Source organism: Gopherus flavomarginatus, chromosome 2 (genome assembly GCF_025201925.1).
Source record: "Gopherus flavomarginatus isolate rGopFla2 chromosome 2, rGopFla2.mat.asm, whole genome shotgun sequence".
NCBI lineage: Eukaryota > Metazoa > Chordata > Testudines > Testudinidae > Gopherus > Gopherus flavomarginatus.
The window spans coordinates 139,575,677-139,593,475 of NC_066618.1; the positions used below are offsets into that span (position 1 = coordinate 139,575,677).

The 17,799-nt window shown below is 40.4% G+C and overlaps 1 protein-coding gene across 4 annotated transcripts in view; it reads right to left on the reverse strand.

Annotated features, from left to right (window-relative positions):
* Positions 1 to 17,799, reverse strand: part of DNAH5 (dynein axonemal heavy chain 5) — a 300,951-nt gene that overhangs the window by 93,621 nt on the left and 189,531 nt on the right. For all 4 annotated transcript variants that reach the window (XM_050937377.1, XM_050937378.1, XM_050937376.1 and 1 more), the window contains exons 52-56: positions 13,276 to 13,448; positions 9,715 to 9,845; positions 8,946 to 9,099; positions 6,290 to 6,557; positions 2,468 to 2,699 (exon numbers count right to left, since the gene is read on the reverse strand). In XM_050937377.1, the coding sequence (XP_050793334.1) occupies positions 2,468 to 2,699; positions 6,290 to 6,557; positions 8,946 to 9,099; positions 9,715 to 9,845; positions 13,276 to 13,448 (958 nt within the window). The remainder of the gene's footprint in view (positions 1 to 2,467; positions 2,700 to 6,289; positions 6,558 to 8,945; positions 9,100 to 9,714; positions 9,846 to 13,275; positions 13,449 to 17,799) is intronic.

Consider the following 17,799-nt stretch of genomic DNA (forward strand, 5'->3'; position numbering starts at 1 on the left):
CCAGGGAGCCAGATGCGAGGAAGTGCGGTTGAAGAGCTGGTTACTGAAGACACCCTCAGACCATTGTTAAAGGAGCCCTAAGGTAAGGGTGAAGAAGGGAGAAGCAGGAGAGCTGTGGGGAAGTGGCCCAGGGAAATGTAGCAACTCTGTCAGTGAAAGGTTGGCTGCCAACAACTGCTACCATTAGGGTCCCTGGGCCAGAACCCAGAGTAGAGGGCGGGCCCGGGTTCCCCTCAACCCACCACTACAGGAACATCTCCTGGGAGAGGAAGTCAGGCCCCTGTCAGGACAGAAGGCTGAACAGAGATTGTGGGAGTTCTCTCACCAACCTCCTTGCAGGCCTATGATGAAAAGGGCTCAGTAGACTGTAACCCTGGCTCTAGAGAGAGAAGAGCTACGTGGAGGGTCACAGTGAGCCACTGAGGCTAACATAAACAGCCTAGAAGCGCAGGATTCACGGGAGTAAGGTCAGAGCTCTGCCACAGTTGAAAAGCCTACATGAACAAATATTAGAAGGCAGTGCCCAACCAAAGTGAGTCAAAGAATGGAATGGCTGTAGAGCAGGCTAGGAAAATTCATAGACTTTAAGGACAGAAGGTACCAATGGGTCATCTAGTCTGACCTCCCGTATAACACATTTCACAGTTACCCCTGTCCTGAGCCCAATTACGTGGCTAATGCACATGTTCCAATCTTGACCTGAAGACGTTAAGAAATAGAGAATTCCCTACTTTGCTTGGTTAATCATCCTCTGTTAAAAATTTGTGCCTTATTTTTAAATTGAATTTGTCTGGCTTCAGCTTCCGTGCAATGGTTCCTGTTATGCCTTTCTCTACTAGATTAAAGAGCCCTTTAGAACACAGCATTTTCTTCCCATGAAGGTCATCAAGTCACCTCTCAATTTTCTTTTTGAAAAGCTAAACAGATGGAGCTCATTATGTTGCTCTGTAAGGCATTTTCTCCAGCCCCTAAATCACTTTTGTGACTCTTTTCTGACCTCTAGCCAATTTTTCAGCCTCCTTTTTAAATGAGGACACCAGAACTGTACTCAGTATTCCAGTACTGGTCTCACCAATGCCATATATGCCCTAATGCAGAGATAAAAATCATCTCCCTACTCCTATTCACTACTTCCCTTTTTATATATCCAAGGATCTTGTTAGCCCTTTGACAAGCCATTAGACATCAGAGAGGACAAAACTCAACATGAGCTCCCAGTGCAATAATGTGACAAAGTTGCTGCTCTTTTGGCAAGCTGAAAATGTTAGGTTTCTTGCCTGCTGGACAGGAAGATACAGGAAGGCTTAGGCAGCATGAATCACCAAATACAGCGGCACAGAGCTGCCAGTCAGAGGACAGGGTGGCTGCCGGGACTAAAGCAAAGAACTTTGATACTTCAGATATAAGAAAAGGAGAGGATGAGTAGAGCAACAGAATGGAGCTGCCAGGTCAATGGCAGGCTTGGGACCGAGATGTTGACAACCACTAAAGCCAAGCCTTGGAAGATGTGCACTGATCTGTGACGACTGGGAAGGTCAGGGATTTGGTCTGGCCTTGTGGTTTTAAAAGAGCCTAAACTTTATCAGAAAGGCAAAATGATAGATTCATTTGGCCACCAAGCCACCGTATGCACTGTAGTAAAGTAAGCTACCATCTGATTCCTTGCTGAAGGTGTCCAATACTGGTTGCAATCTATTTAATTGCAAATTGTAGACTGGTGCTGCAGGTGCCAAGGAACTTAATTTACACATCATTCCCTGATTTACACACTATTTTAAACATATTTAAATATGAACTGTAGAGACTTGGTTGATTTAAAAAACATATTTGAAAATTATCTGGATCATATCAAACCACTTTGTTGGGTTTTCTTGAGTAGAAGGTCCATCATCCTGAATCTGCAGAGGATATACTAAGGCTCTTGGGCCATGAAAGCAGAAAAATGCATCAGAGGAATGAGAGATGCACTCTAGAATTCATAGAAAGGTTAATACCCATCTCTTTCACATAAAACAAGATGAGATTTTAACAAGAAAGCACCCTTCTGATAAACCAGATGTTCTTTTGAATGTAAAATCATACCACATGTATGTGTTCCATTGCTCATGTGAAAAACACGGAAATAAGAGCTTACTGTGCAAAGTGATGTCGTTTATGACTGAATTGCTCTGAAAAACAAACTAAGATTCACATGTTTACTTACCTGTTAAGTACTAGTTACATTATTTCATTGTTATAGATTTAAATACTCTAACTTCTAGGCCAAAAAATGGTCCTAATATTGGATCAAATTATATTAATACCCACAGAATGAAAGAACCGAGAGGCAAATTCAAATCCAACATCAGTGTTTTCTTTATAAAGAGATCAGAATCATCAATTGAGATGACCATTTATTGCCATGAGCTGTTCTGTACCCATTTGGGGGAGAAAAAAAAAAGAAAAAGGAACAAATAAGGCATTTTACCTATTGGCTAATATCTTCACCTCAGTGTGCTTTTCTTTGTAGGTAGCTTTATATCCCTGAATAAAGGATAGGTAGGATTTTGGAGTCACATGTGTAGAACGTCTATATCTCTGGAAGTAGTCAACACACTTCTCTGCTACCCCATCCTGGAAGGAGCCCATGCACTGCACCACCTCCTTCTTGGTTTCAGTGGTGCAGTCAATATCATATGAGGACAGGAAGTGTTCAGATACTTTAGAGAAAGAAAAAAAAGGTTGTGAACTAACCCATTTAAATTAGTTTCTTACATGCAAATATTGAAGAAAACTTCTATGGCAGCATGTAGTGTGTCAGCAACATCATGGAGAAGAGTTTTACCTAATTTACCTAGCAGGTCTCAAAAAGCCACTGAACTCAACATCATTTTCTGGAGTGTATGTGGGCTGAACAAGTGGCATATTTTTAAACACCTATTTATTTATATGGGTCCACTGCAAACACACATTATACTATCTGCATCAGAGTGCTGAATAGATCAGGCAACACTTGTTGGTTAAAGACATCTGCAAGTAGATTCTTCACAAAGAGTTCTGGCTATCTGAGACACAGCATATTATTCTCTTCTGCATATTTGCCTGGAACTCTAGATATTAAGAGTCAACAAATCTGTTTTAAAGCTGTGATACAGGAGGGGCTTTCACATAAATGTTTCAGTGGACTTGAAACAAAACTTTTTTCAGATTTTTTGTTGTCATTTTGCCATTTTTCACCCTTTGTGGTTTTTTTTAATTAATCAAATTTGAAATATGAAATGCCATTTTGAAATAAAAAGTCAAGTCAAATGAAACGTTTCAAAGAAGTTGAAACAAAAAATGTCAACTTTTCAGGGTTTGGGAGGGTTTTTTTGTTTTGTTTTGTTGTTTTTGTTGTTGTTGCTGTTGTTGAAACTATTTGTCAAATTCAACCTGAATTCACAAATAGTTTTGGAGCCACCAAAAATGCATTTTTCAGCAAAAAATATATTAGCTGAAAAAGTTTTGCCAAACTCTAGTTGAGAGCCTGCAATGCTATCTGTTTGGCAGCTTTCATTAGCACTACACTCTAAAAACAAACTAAACAACTGGGGGACAATATGGTAAACACTGATGCGATACCTCAGCTTTCCAAAATACTTAGGAAGTGTATTTGTGTGAAAGGTTGGTCACTGACAATTAAGTTCCCCAGATGACCTGGCTAAGACGCTACAGGTTATGTGGTGATATTTTGCTTATCATCAAGCCCTATGGCCACTAAATAAAGCTTCATTCTACTGACGCTACCCTCAGAGACCACTATTGAAGTTAGTGGTCGCTGCTAATAGGGAGACACTCCTGATTACTAGAGTTGGTAGTGTCAATACTTATTCATTTCATATAGGCATTTGAGCAGCCAACATAAGAGCTCTTAGTCACTTCTGATCTTGCTATTTTCAAATCAATGACTTAAAGGTAAAATATTCCATATCCCAGCACCTAACTCCTGAGCCATCCAGCCCCCCACATGTAGCAATCACCACATTCCACCTATCGTGCTCAGGCCATATGAGAGAAAGAGAAAGAAACATGTATCCTGTACTTACACAGCTGATCCAGAACTCAGCCTTCTGTGTTTGTCTTTATCTAATAGTCCTGTTCACAGCCAAAGTGGGCACTGACACTGTACAACTTTGGCTTACATATCTGTCAGTTACTGTTTGAACATAACTCTCCCACAAATGATGGAGTTGCACTGAGTTTGTTATCCTCTCCTTCACTCTGTTACCATACTTTCACACAGTGACGGATGCCTTTATTTTTTCACATTTATTCTCAATAGTACGGGTTGGCTTTTACCAAAATGAACATTTAGGGTAAAGTTACCCATGTGAAAGGGATCAGGACGCAGCCTATGTCCCACTTAAAACCCTGAAAATGCAATATACGACAGGTATAGGCATTGTGCCAGTGTCCTGCCCAGGATTCCTTAGTTCCCAGTTTTCAGAACTGCTAAGGACCCTTAGCTCCCGTTAACTTCAAAGGGAGTTGTGTGAGTTCAGCATTTCTGAAATTGAGGCTGTTACTCTAAAAACTCATTGTATTACTCATGTGGTTAAATAGAGCTATCAACTCTGCTTATTTTGAAAACTTACATTGTATTAAATCCCTTTTATTCCAACTCATAGGTAGAATATTCATTTTAATTTTGAATTAAAACTACCATCCTCACTAGTTTTGAATCTATTCCCTTCACTCTTCAAACCCTACATCATCATCCACCTATTTCCTGAAGAAGAGACTCTAAAACATTCCCATTAACTACTAACTTAGGGAGAAAGTGAGCACTCTATAATAAAAGTTTTCTTTAGAAACAATCACGTTGAAGATAATTTCATTAAAATATACTCATTTATGATGTTAATGATATAGTTATCCTCCCAGAAGAAAAAAGTGCAACCAGCATAATCTTCACATTTCTTCCTCCCATGTTGGCTAACTATTCTTTTGTGGCTTATCTGCTAAATATACAGACACTCTAATAATGTTTTGGGAAGAATTCCCTTCTTGGCTGGTTTCAAATGTGTGGGTTTAATTTCTTTCTTTTTTTCAGTGTTTCCACATCAGGACTTTTTCAGGTAAGGTTCAACAATATGGAATGTTTTAAAAATATTATCAGGTTACTTAAACAATGGGTTGAGAAATAGATTTTACTAAATGGTGTTCTGGTATTTTTCCAGTCAATTTATAGAAAGTAATGGATTTAGCAGATCTTTGGGCAGCATGCAACAATATCATAGAATATCATGGTTGGAAGGGACCTCAGGAGGTCATCTAGTCCAACCCCCTGCTCAAAGCAGGACTGATCCCCAGATAGATTTTTGCCCCATCCCTAAACAGCCCCCTCATGGATTGAGCTCACAACCCTCAGTTTAACAGAGCAATGCTCAAACCACTGAGCTATCCCTCCCCCCATATGAAGTGGAGCATCTTAGAGAAGATAGTGAGGAGAGAAGGAAATTTAGAGGGTAACCAATTATGATTTAAAACTTGTTCTAAGTCCTGAAAATAAAGTATTTATTATTTGTTTTTAATCTTTTCTTTGAATGATTAAAGGGTATCTTTAAGGGTGAAGGATTTTTCCAGTATTACATTTTAAGTCTTTTTTATATAATAGACATTTGCCTTTAAAAGAGACACAATAGAGTCTTTTATGATTCTGGGTGTCACACACTACACTATTAACCTCAAACAGAACAAAGAAAAGCTTAAATCCAATATTATGAGTCAAAGAAGCTTGCCCATTTAGTAAGGGGGGAATTTCCCCTATTTACTTCACAGTGATTATGGAGCTTGACTTCACTAAATTTCCAGATTCAGCACAGCAGCAGGGCCGGCGCTACCATTTAGGCAACCTAGGCAATGGCCTAGGGCACTAGAATTTTTTGGGGGTGCTATTTTGCCGGGGGGGTGGCACGCGGGTCCGGTGGACCTACCGCAGTCATGCCGCTGGATGGTCCGCTGCTGGAAAGGCTCCAGTGGAGCTGCCGCAGTCATTTCGGCGGACGGTGCACTGGTCTATAGGCTCCAGCAGACCTACCACAGTCATGCCTGCGGCAGCTCCACCGGAGCCTGTAGACCAGCGGACCGCCCACCGGTGTCACTGCGGCAGCTCCACTGGAGCCTTTCCAGCAGCGGACCGTCTGCCGGCATGACTGCGGTAGGTCCACTGGACCCGCAGGGGGCGGCAAAATGGCCGTCCGCCTAGGGAATCAGAAACCCTGGCACCGCTCCTGCATAGCAGGACTACACAGCTGCAACTAACACTCACCTGCAACCAGTGCATCCTTAGGCCACCGGCTGAACCAGTCTGTAGTGCAACCAGAAATAAGGGCAGGGAACTTCAGGGCTCTGTTTCGGAATTTTTCACCCACTGGTGAAAAACAAAGTACTACATGGAGGTTCTGACGGACTCTGGTCATGAAATATTCATACAAATTCTCATTGGTTGGAGGTCGACGTGGGTGCTCCTTTTTCATGACAGGTATGAGATCACTACTGATCTCATCAATTTCATCACGTGCAAACAAGTTGGAGACCTTAACAAAAAGAAGCAGATTTTTTTAAAACCAGTTTGGTGGGTTATTGTGATTGGAAGGATGTAATGTAGAAGCTCTCATTCACAGAGCATGCCAAGTAGGTGCATACAGTTCTGATACAAACACACTGGGCCCCTCGCTCCACAACATTTCATCAGTTTTATGTCATTGACTCTATCAAAACCAGTGGAGTCACACTGGTAACAAATTGGTCTAAGACTGGAGAATCAGACCCACTATGACTAATTTTACTTGCTGCTTTAATACACTTGGATTAATTTCCCTCCTTTTAGTATTAAATTAACTAGTTATAACAACTCTCTGGAACAAAACCTGCCACTCTAAATACAAGGTATGTTAGGAATTTTAGATATAACTTTACCTCTTTCAAGCCTACAAGCCTATTTTACTTCTGAAAGTTACTAAAACTCTGAATCAAACAGAAAACTTTATAAATGTTTAAGAAACAAAGTTCACATTGTTTCAGATCTCCTCCTTTATTTCTATAATGTGTCTCAGTTTGAGTTTGTCAAACATCTAAAAGAGCTGATTCACACATTTTCATTCTAAGGGATTAATAGCTCTGCACTAAATTTCATAGAATCAAAGAAGATTAGGGTTGGTAGAGACCTCAGGAGGTCATTTAGTCCAACCCCCTGCTCAAAGCAGGGCCAGCAACAACCAAATCATGCCAGCCAAGGCTTTGTCAAACAAGGCCTTATAAACCTTTAAGGATGGTGATTCCACCACCTCCTGAGGTAACCCATTCCAGTGCTTCACCACCCTCCTAGTGAAATAGTTTTTCCTAATATCCAGCCTAGATCTCTCCCACTGCAACTTGAGACCATTGCTTCTTGTTCTGTCATCTGCCACCACTGAGAACAGCCGAGCTCCATCCTCTTTGGAACTCCCTTTCATGTACTTGAAGGCTGCTATCAAATCCCCCCTCTTCTCTTCTGCAGGCTAAATAAACCCAATTCCCTCAGCCTCTCCTCGTAAGTCATGTCTCCCAGCCCCCTAGTCATTTTTGTTGTCCTCTGCTGGACTCTCTCCAATTTGTCCATACCTCTTCTGTTGTCGGGGGGCCAAAAATGGACGCAATACTCCTGATGTGGCCTCACCAGTGCTGAATAGAGGGGAATAATCACTTCCCTCAATCTGCTGGCAATGTTCCTACTAATGCAGCCCAATATGCCATTAGCCTTCTTGGCAACAAGAGCACATTGTTGACTCATATCCAGCTTCTTGTCCACTGTAATCCTAGGTCTTTGTCGCTTAGCCAGTCAGTCCCCAGCCTGTAGAAGTGCATGGGATTCTTCTTTCCTAAGTGCAGGACTCTGCACTTGTCCTTGCTGAACCTCATCAGATTTCTTTTGGCCCAATCCTCCAATTTGTCTATGTCACTCTGGACCCTATCTCTACCCTCCAGCGTATCCACTTCTCCCCCCAGCTTAGTGTCACCCACGAACTTGCTGAGGGTGCAATCGATCCCTTCATCCAGATCATTAATGAAGATGTTGAAAAAAACGGCCCCAGGACCAACCCCTGGGGGCACTCCACTTGATATTGGCTGCCAACTAGACATCGAGCCATTGATTACTACGCATTGAGCTCAGACGATCTAGCCAGATTTCTATCCACCTTATAGTCCATTCATTCAGCCCATACTTCTTTAACTTGCTGGTAAGAATACTGTGGGAGACTGTATCAAAAACTTTGCTTAAGTCAAGGTACATCACATCTAGCACTTTCCCCATATTCACAGACTCCGTTATCTCATCATAGAAGGCAATCAGGTTGGTCAGGAATGACTTGCCCTTGGTGAATCCATGTTGACTGTTTCTGATCGCCTTCCTCTCCTCCAAGTGCTTCAAAATGGATTCCTTGAGGACCTGCTCCATGATTTTTCCAGGGACTGAGGTGAGTCTGAGCTGTCTGTAGTTCCCCGGATTCTCCTTCTTCCCTTTTTTAAAGATGGGCACTACATTAGCCTTTTTCCAATAGTCCGAGACCTCCTCTGATCACCACAAGTTTTCAAAGATAATGCCCAATGGCTCTGAAATCACATCAGCCAATTCCTTCAGCACCCTCAGATGAATTAGATGTGGGCCTATGTTCTGGTGCATGTCCATCTTTTCTAAAAAGTCCTTAACCTGTTCTTTCACTACAGCTTTGCCTCGCTACACTGTCAGATTCTGTGATGGAGAGATGACCAATTGTATTAAGATTCCAGTGCCGGATATCACTTGAAACTGCATTTGTGAAACTGCTGCCATGATGTCTAAGAGACTACTCACATAAATCAAGCTATCCATAATCAGGCTCGCTCTCTGCTCCCTGATTACAAAACAAAAAAGGATGAAAGAAATAAGAAAGTAAAAATTGTACCTCTCCAGATGATAAAACGTTATTCAGGTATTCTAAGAAAGACTCATCTTTGATCTCATTATCTGTAAAAATGAAGCTGATGCTCTTTCCTTGAAGCCCTGCTGTCCTGTACAAGAGCTTCAAGTCTTCCATCAGGTTTGAAGTGTTGTATGATCTAGAGAAAAAACAGTTGTGTTGCCACTCAAAACTTTTAAATGGAGATGTTGGTAAAGAAATGTGACTGGCAAAAATATCTTTCCATTCAATGCACAAACTATGTAATTACGCTCAAGAATATCCATTTAGAGTGGTTAAAGAGCCACAGCTCATTTTAAGTCTCAATTTAAATAAACATACCCAATTTGTAATTTTGTCATCATTTCTTTTTTTAGAAGAGGATAATGTTGCCCCCTTTCTCTGTTACTCTTAAAGACCTACTCAAACACAAAAGGGATTAATGATGCATGGCAAACAAACCAACCACACAAAACACACTCTCAAAGGCACAAAGTAAACTAAATTAAGAAAACATTTTTCTCCAGGCTTTTAATTATAGTATTCTTAGGCATTAGCCTGTTATTTTTTGCTTATTTAAGAAAGACATTCAGACTGAGAGGACACACTGAATTTCAGCACAGAAAACAAAGGAAAACATTTTTAAAGGCTCTTAAGGATGCACCCATTTCCATTCTCAACTGTGTTTGCCATTATATGCTCTGCCTGTAGAAGGAATCCAAAACACAGAAATCAGAGTATACATTTTTGAAATATATCTTGTTCAACAGCCTACCTTGTTAAAGTGATCTGGAATGTAGCATAGCCAGCTATGAATGATGCCAGTTTAGTCAAGCTCTGCTTTCCTGAGCCACCAACTCCAACGAGGAGAGCATTGCCACGAGGGGTGCGAATCACACGAGAAATCTACAGATCAACATGACAATTTGTTGCTAAATATATGGAATATTTATGCCAGAATAATTTAAGCCACCACAGCAAGGGGAGCCTTCGAATCAGTGAGAACCTTAGAATTATCACTCTTTTCTTTTGTGAATTATAAATCCTTTAATTTTGAAAACATATTTCTATGGGAAACTGATCACATGTAAACACAACATACCATTATAGCACAGGAAGTGCTGTTTCCACTTTAAATATTAGTATATGATAATAGTGTTGTCATGTCAGAATAGATTTTTACAGGATTTCTTGTTAATATCATATAAATCTTATGCTCTATATCTCCCTTACTATTCACTGTAAATGTAACATCAATTCTGAGTTCTCATTTGCATAAATCAAAAGTAACTCATTAGTCGTCAGTTACTGGAGTAGTGTCAGACTGAGAGCTATTAATGTAACTGCAAAATATTGGGGGGAAGAAGGATAATTTAGAGGACAAAGCCCTGGGCTGGGATACAGGAATCCTAGGCTGAATTCCCAGTCAGCCATAAGCTTTTGTGCAACTTTGGGCAGCTCACTTAATCTACTCTGTGAGTCAGTCTTCCATCTGTGAAATGGTGTTCCTGTTGCTCTGTCTTCCATGGGCATTATGATGATAAAATCCATTAATGATTCTGAGACATCCCCATACCATGGTCATGAGTGTCATGTAAGTACCTAGATAGATAAAGCAAGTACTGCACAGTTTTAAGAAGCAGAATCCTCTGTTTCCACAATCAGCCATCTTCACTGTAATAGTGGCATTTTTACATATTATTGGGCTAGAACAATTCACAAGTGGAGTTCCTTTTCCTTCCCATCTCACTATTTTAAATGTATTGTAAACAAAGGAATAGTGATCAGATCATGCCCCACATTTTCCTTCATACCTAGCTCTGTCATGGGGGTACATCTACACTTCGAGATGGAGGCAGAATTTCCAACTTGAGGAGACCTATGTTTAGCACATTAGCTCGATTAGAGCTAACACAGGTATGTCTCCTCGAGCTGGAAATTAGACTTCCAGTTTGAGGTACAGATATACCCTTAGTGACAAGAGCCAAATTCTCCTTCAATTTACAGGCAAATGACTGCACTGATCACCAGGATAATGGGCCTGCAGTGAACAAGGTGGGCTGAGGAGAGTGGTATCTATGCTAGGGTTAGGTTTAGTGGATTTGCTCAGCAGGGTGGGGAATTCCTTTAAATGAACTCAATCTCCCACACACAGACACAGCAGGAATGTCAGCAGTGAAGATCAGGGATTGGCTCTTAGTAGTCTTTTAAAAAGCCAGATATAGGCTCTGCTATGGGTTTCTCTGCAACCTAAGTTACTACTAGGGGGTGCGAGTCTTTGTCCCAATGGGCCCTGTCTTGTGTTACTGGATGAAAGCTCTGTTTTAAAGCACCATCTTAGGCTCCGCATCCTCACTCTCCTTGCCACCATTCAGCAGGTTTATTAGAGGCAGACAATGCCTCCCCCAACAGGTCTGACTGGTACATTGCAACCAGCCTGGGAGAACAGCCAAAGAAGCAATAAAGAAAGACAGGAATCCTCTTCAGCCGTCACATATTTGTCCATGGCTCTGGAGCCCAGTTGCTGAAAGTTCATCATCAGCTCTCAATGTGATGCTGTGACTAAGAGGACTAATGGGATCCTCTGATGTATAAAGCAATATGAAGTAGGAGTAGGAAAGTGTATTCCCTCTGTATACAGTATTAGCAAGACCATTACTGGAATCACGTGTCCAGTTCCCGTGTCCACTCTTCTAAAAGGATGTTGAGCTGGAACGGGTTCAGAAAAGAGCTATACAAATATTTGAGATCCAGAAACATGACTTATAATGAGAGACTGAAACTTAATCTATTTAGTTTATCCAAGAGAAGGCTAAGAAGTGACTTGATCATGGTCTATTAGAACCTATGTAAGAAAGAGACATCTGACAGCAGATTCTGCTCTTTAACGTAGCAGAAAAAGGCACAGTGAGATTGTCATGCTTAAACTAGGCAAATTCAGATTAGAAGAAAGGTTCACATTTTTAAGTGAAGGTAATTAGCCATTGGAACAATTTACTTAGGGTTTTGGTTGATTCTCTGTCAATAGAAGTCTTTAAGTCAAGATTGGATATCTTTCTAACAGATATGATATAGCTCGAACAGAAGTTATAGGCTTGATCCCACCGTTACTGGTCAAGGTTCAACGACCTGTGAAGTCAGGCAAGTAATCACAGTGTTACCATTTTGCCTTAATCTATGTACGTATACATTTACGAACAGTTAACGCTGTTGGATCAGGGTTTAGACCAAAATTTATACCCAGACAGGGATTACCACCACTACTTACCAGACTAAAAACTGTTAGCAGAACCTCACTAATTTGCTCTGACTTACTTTTTTCAGATTACCCAATTTTTTGAATTCCTTTTTTCAACACTCAAACACAAAAATGCAATTTTCAACAGGACATAAAAGTTGCGTTTTTTATTTCAACAAGTGTCATTTAGATTTATTTACTTACTACTTACTAGTAATTTTTTACCACATTTTGTTCAATTAATGTAATCTAGTTCAAGTAATCTAATGTACAACCTCACCGCATCTTTTATTAAAATCATGGCTGAGAAAGAGGGCTGAGCCCACGGTGTAGTGGAGAAATACAAGGTTTGCAGTCTACAAAAGGAAGAATTAGGGTGATATTACTATTTAGTAAACCCTTTCTGTGTTTCCATCATCCTGGGTTCCACGGTGCTCTGAATTATAATCAGCTATGTACAGGAAGTATAATGAGTTTTATGTTCTGAGGTTTGACAAAACAAGAGAGCATACTGTGAATCAGGAGTGGAAATTTGTAGCTAGACTTTGCCCTCATTCTAAATGGCTGTGTGGCTGAGTAAGGCTGACGTTGCTCTTCCCTACAAGGACGTTTGGTGTTACCCCAACAGTGGGTTTTGTCATTATGGGTAATGGGAGGGATTGGGGGCGGGGAAGGCAATACTACTTTCTGTAATCCAGTTAATATGAAAAGGCAAAGAAAAGCATTGTATGTAAAACCATGGTTCCACTTCTCTGGCTAGATGGGAGAGGAAAGGTGTGTTTGATGCATTTTATAGAGAGTTGATGTGCTCTATTACCCATTCAGGTGAAGGGAGTTCAAAGGAATTGTGTTTCCTTTGGATGCCTCACCACTCGGTATTTGGAACTGTGGCTAAATGCACATCTAGCCCTTTATATTTCTATGCAAAAATCTAGACTTCTGTTATGTTACTTCAAAACAGAAACAAAATACAAGCCTATACCCCACTTTATTTGACAGAATAACTGAAATCTCACATGATTACAGAAAGTAAAATCTTTTATAATGTCAAACCTCTGGTCATGAAAAGGCAGGAGGAGGAGAAAGTGCTCATCCTACCTTGACTAAATGAATCATAGCATCTTTGAAGAACACCATGTCCAGACGTGCACCTCGGATGGTCTCGTTATATGTTTGTAGAAACATATTTAAACGATCCTTCAGGTGATTAAAAGATTTAATTGGCTCATAGATTTTAGGCATATCAAAGACAGTTTCTTCTGGCTCTTCACCTGTGAGAAAAAGTGATAGCAAATTGTTAACAGTGGAAATTACTGAGGAGGGCTCAGTTTTATCTTTCCCTAAAGATATGCTCTAGATATCAGCCATCACATTTTTGTAACCTTTTTCCTATGTCCTCTGAAGTGGATGGCTGAATGATTTAGGGCCTGCTCCCACTCTCTTGGAAATCAATACACTCTGAGTTAAATGATATCAGGACTGAGACCCTAACAAAGTACTATAACTGGTAGCAGATGCCACACATTTTTTTGTTTGTTTTTTTTCACTGCAGCATTCACTGGGAATGTAAGTTTACTTTACAAACATGCAGACACCATGCACATAAACACAGGGGCCCATTTATTATGCTGTATTCTTCATGAATATAATATATTGGGAGTTTAAGTACATGCCCATTGCAAACTAAGTTGACACACCACATTTTCTTTACCTCAGACAGAAATTAAACTGTAGAAAGGTCGAAACAATTGACTGTGCGATATACAATTCAAAAAGTCTCTAAAAAAAATGCATGGGACACTTCTTTCTTTATTAAATCTAGAACATTTAAATTCCTCTTAAAGCAGCATCTGAAAAAAAATGCTATGTCATTTTCCTAGGCATACAACATGGGCAGAGAAAGGCTAGTCCCATATTTAAGTTATGTTTTTCCATGAGGTTCTGCTATGTGGCAAGACATAATACAGCTGCTCAACATAGCTATGAAAAAGTGAATGCAGGTAAACATGCATATACTAAGCACCTGGCCACAGTTTATCTTCATTTGTATCCTAATATCAATCAATTATGGATAGAGACATGTGGTGCAAACAGGTAGATAGCACATTTTGCTACCACACTCCCCCACATCCCTTGCTGACAGTGAAAATGATACACAGCTAAATTCTGCTCTCAGTTACATGCTTAAAACTCCACAGACTTTAGGATTTTGTCCTATATACTTCAGAGAGATAATGCCATGGCACATTCTCCGTGAAAAGCATTAATTCGCTATGACCATTGGTGTCAAGTATCAGAGGGGTAGCCAAGTTAGTCTGGATCTGTGAAAGCAGCAAAGAATCCTGTGGCACCTTATAGACTAACAGACGTTTTGGAGCATGAGCTTTCGTGGGTGAATACCCACTTCATCAGATGCATGTAGTGGAAATTTCCAGCTTGCCTGCATATATATACCTGCCCCTGGAAATTTCCACTACATGCATCTGACGAAGTGGGTATTCACCACGACAGCTCATGCTCCAAAACGTCTGTTAGTCTATAAGGTGCCACAGGATTCTTTGCTGCTTTCTATGACCATTGGGTATTTCTAGTAGATACAGAGTGCAGCTTCTGCTTACCTTCCTATCTCCCATAAATGTAAACAAACTTGTTTCTCTTAGGGATTGGCTGAACAGGAAGTAGGACTGAGTAGACCTGTAGGTTCTAAAGTTATAAATTGTTTTGTTTTTGAATGCAGTTATGTAACAACAACAACAAAATCTACATTTGTAAGTTGCACTTTCATGATAAAGAGATTGCACTAAAGTATTTGTATGAGGTGAATTGAAAAATACTTTATTTTTTACAGTGCAAACATTTTTAATAAAAATAATATAAAGTGAGCACTGTACACTTTGTATTCTGTGTTGTAACTGAAATCAATATATTTGAAAATGTAGAAAAACATCTAAAATATTTAATAAATTTCAATTGTTATTCTATTGTTTAACAGTGCAATTAAACCTGTGATTAATCATGCTTAATTTTTTTAATTGTGATTCATTTTTTTAATTAATCGCATGAATTAACTGTAATTTATCAACAGGCCTAAAAAAAATCCATGCAACATCCAAACTCAATTCCTCTCCTTACTCTCCAATATAGCAGGAAATAGATGACTGTCTTCACTGCTTCTAAGGCCCTGATCTGAGGGATAAAGCCATGTCTTGCGACCTATTTGACTACTAGAACATTAGCTTCAGTCTAAGAACAAGTGAGAGCTGTAAAGAAAGGTAATTGGAAGGGTCTCTCAGGCTCTAACAAGCACAATAAGTACAATCAGCCACTAAAAAATGAGAACCTCCTACTTTGTCGAAGAATGTAGATAAGTGTCTTGGTTAAAGGCACGTAACTCTAATAGATATGCAGAGGAAGAATTTTAAATGTTCACCTCATAGCCTTATGTCCTACTATCTCCTCTCTTTACTTGCATTTTGTTTCACAAAAGAGAATGTTACTTTCCTTATAGTAACTGGAGGTTCTTTGAGATGTGTGGTCCCTATTTGTATTCCACTGTATGTACTCATGCACTTCATGCACGCAGTTGTAGAACTCTTAAAAACAGTGTCAGTTGGTCCACACGGGCACGCTCACTCTCCTCCTGCCTCTGATCAAGGAGATTAAGGGTGGAGCAGATCAACTTGTCCTCCAGTTCCTTCTCTACCACAAATCCAAGAATGATTTGAAGCAGAGGGGAAGGAGGGCAGATAGGGTCCACATGTCTCGAAGAACCTCCAGTTATTACACAATCAGTAAGTAACTTTCTCTTCTTCTTTGATTGCTCGTCCCTATGTGTATTCCACTCTGGGTGACTGACAAGCAGTACTGAAGTAGGAGGAGGCTGCCAGGATGCAGGCAGCAAAGTCATTTGAAGTACCACCATCCCGAAAGATGCATCAGTGGAGGAGTCCTGTACTAAAGCATATTGTCTCATAAATGTGTGGATGGAACTCCATGCAACTGTTCTGCAAATGTCAAACAGAGGTACTTCTTGAAGGGACTGCATTAATATCACTTGTGTTCTTGTAAAATGAGCCCTCATCCCATGAGGGAGAGGACAATTAGACAGCTGATGGCAGAGATAGATACAGCCTGAGATCCATTTGCAGATCCTTTGAGAGGATATAACTTGACCTTGAACTCTTTCCACTACAGCAATAAACAGTCTGGGAGTTTTTCTGATTGCCTTTATCTTTCACAGGTAAAAGGTTAAGGCTCATCACATGTTGAGGGAATGAAGTCTCCTCTCTTCTTCCAATGCGTGTGGTTTCAGAAAAAGCATAAGTGAAGAGACTGATGCAAGTGAAACTCTAAAACTACTTTGTGGGTGAATTTAGCATGTAAACGCGATGACACCTTGTCTCTATGGAATATGGTGTCGGGCAGATCCATCATCAATGCTCCAAGCTTGCCCACCCTCCTGGCTGAGTTGATGGCTATCAGGAATATGACCTCCATGGACAGAAGAGACATGAAATATGTAGTTGGTGGTTCAAAAGGATGTTAAGAGAACACCAAAAAATTAAGGTTTAAGTCCCATTGCAGAGCAGATTTCCTTACTGACAGAAAGGCTCTGATTAGACCTTTGCAGAATCTAGTAGTCAGTAAGTGAGTAAAAACTGAATAACCATGAGAGGGTGGGTGGTACACATTCATTGGTGCCAGGTGAACCACAGCTGTTCTGAGCGAAAGAAGATTGTCCAGAATGAGGGGAATACCCACAATTCATGGGTTTCTGTTGTGCCCAGAAAAAGAAATATTTCCACTTGACTAAGTAGAATTTTCTAGTGGAATCTTTTCTACTGTTAGTAAGGATGCTTTGCATAGCTTCAGAGCATGAACGTTCGAAACTTGACACCCATCCAAACACCTCACCCTGAGATGGAGTGACTGGGGGGTTGAGATGCTTGATTCTGTCTTTCCCCTGGGTCATGAGATTGGAAAAGGACTGAACGTTGATCGTTGACCAAGATAACATGTGTATGAGACTCAGGAACAAGAACTGTCTGGGCCAGTTGGAGGCAATGTGGATGACTCGTGCCTTGTCTAATTAACAGAATATATACATATGTATGTACAGATCCAAAACTAAAGGAAGATGAAACTCTAGACTATGGAGGTTCCAACCCAGGCCATGCGGTGATAAGAAGGAACTAGAGAGGCGGTCAGTCCTCTCTGCCTTTTATCTCCTCAACTGAAGGCAAGAGGACGGCAACAGCGAATGCATAATCCAATGGACATGGCTTTTGAAGAATTCTCTCACTCTGTGCGCATGCGTAACCACAGTGTAATACACACAGGTACCAGCACTCAAAGAAGTGCAAGTTTTCAGCATGTATACAATGTATGCTAATGCAAAAACAAGTGCCAGGGCAAGGACTGTCTACCACAAAATGCCTAGCAAAATGGGGCCCCATTCTTGGTTGGCCATCAGGCACTATCATAATTAATAGGTTAAAAGTGCAAATCAAAATCCATCTCTTGTACTCTAACACATATTTTGTTTTTCTTTCTTGCTCATTCTTCATCTATTTCCTCTGTTTTGTGCTCCCAATACAACAAAATATTTAAGCACATGTTTGA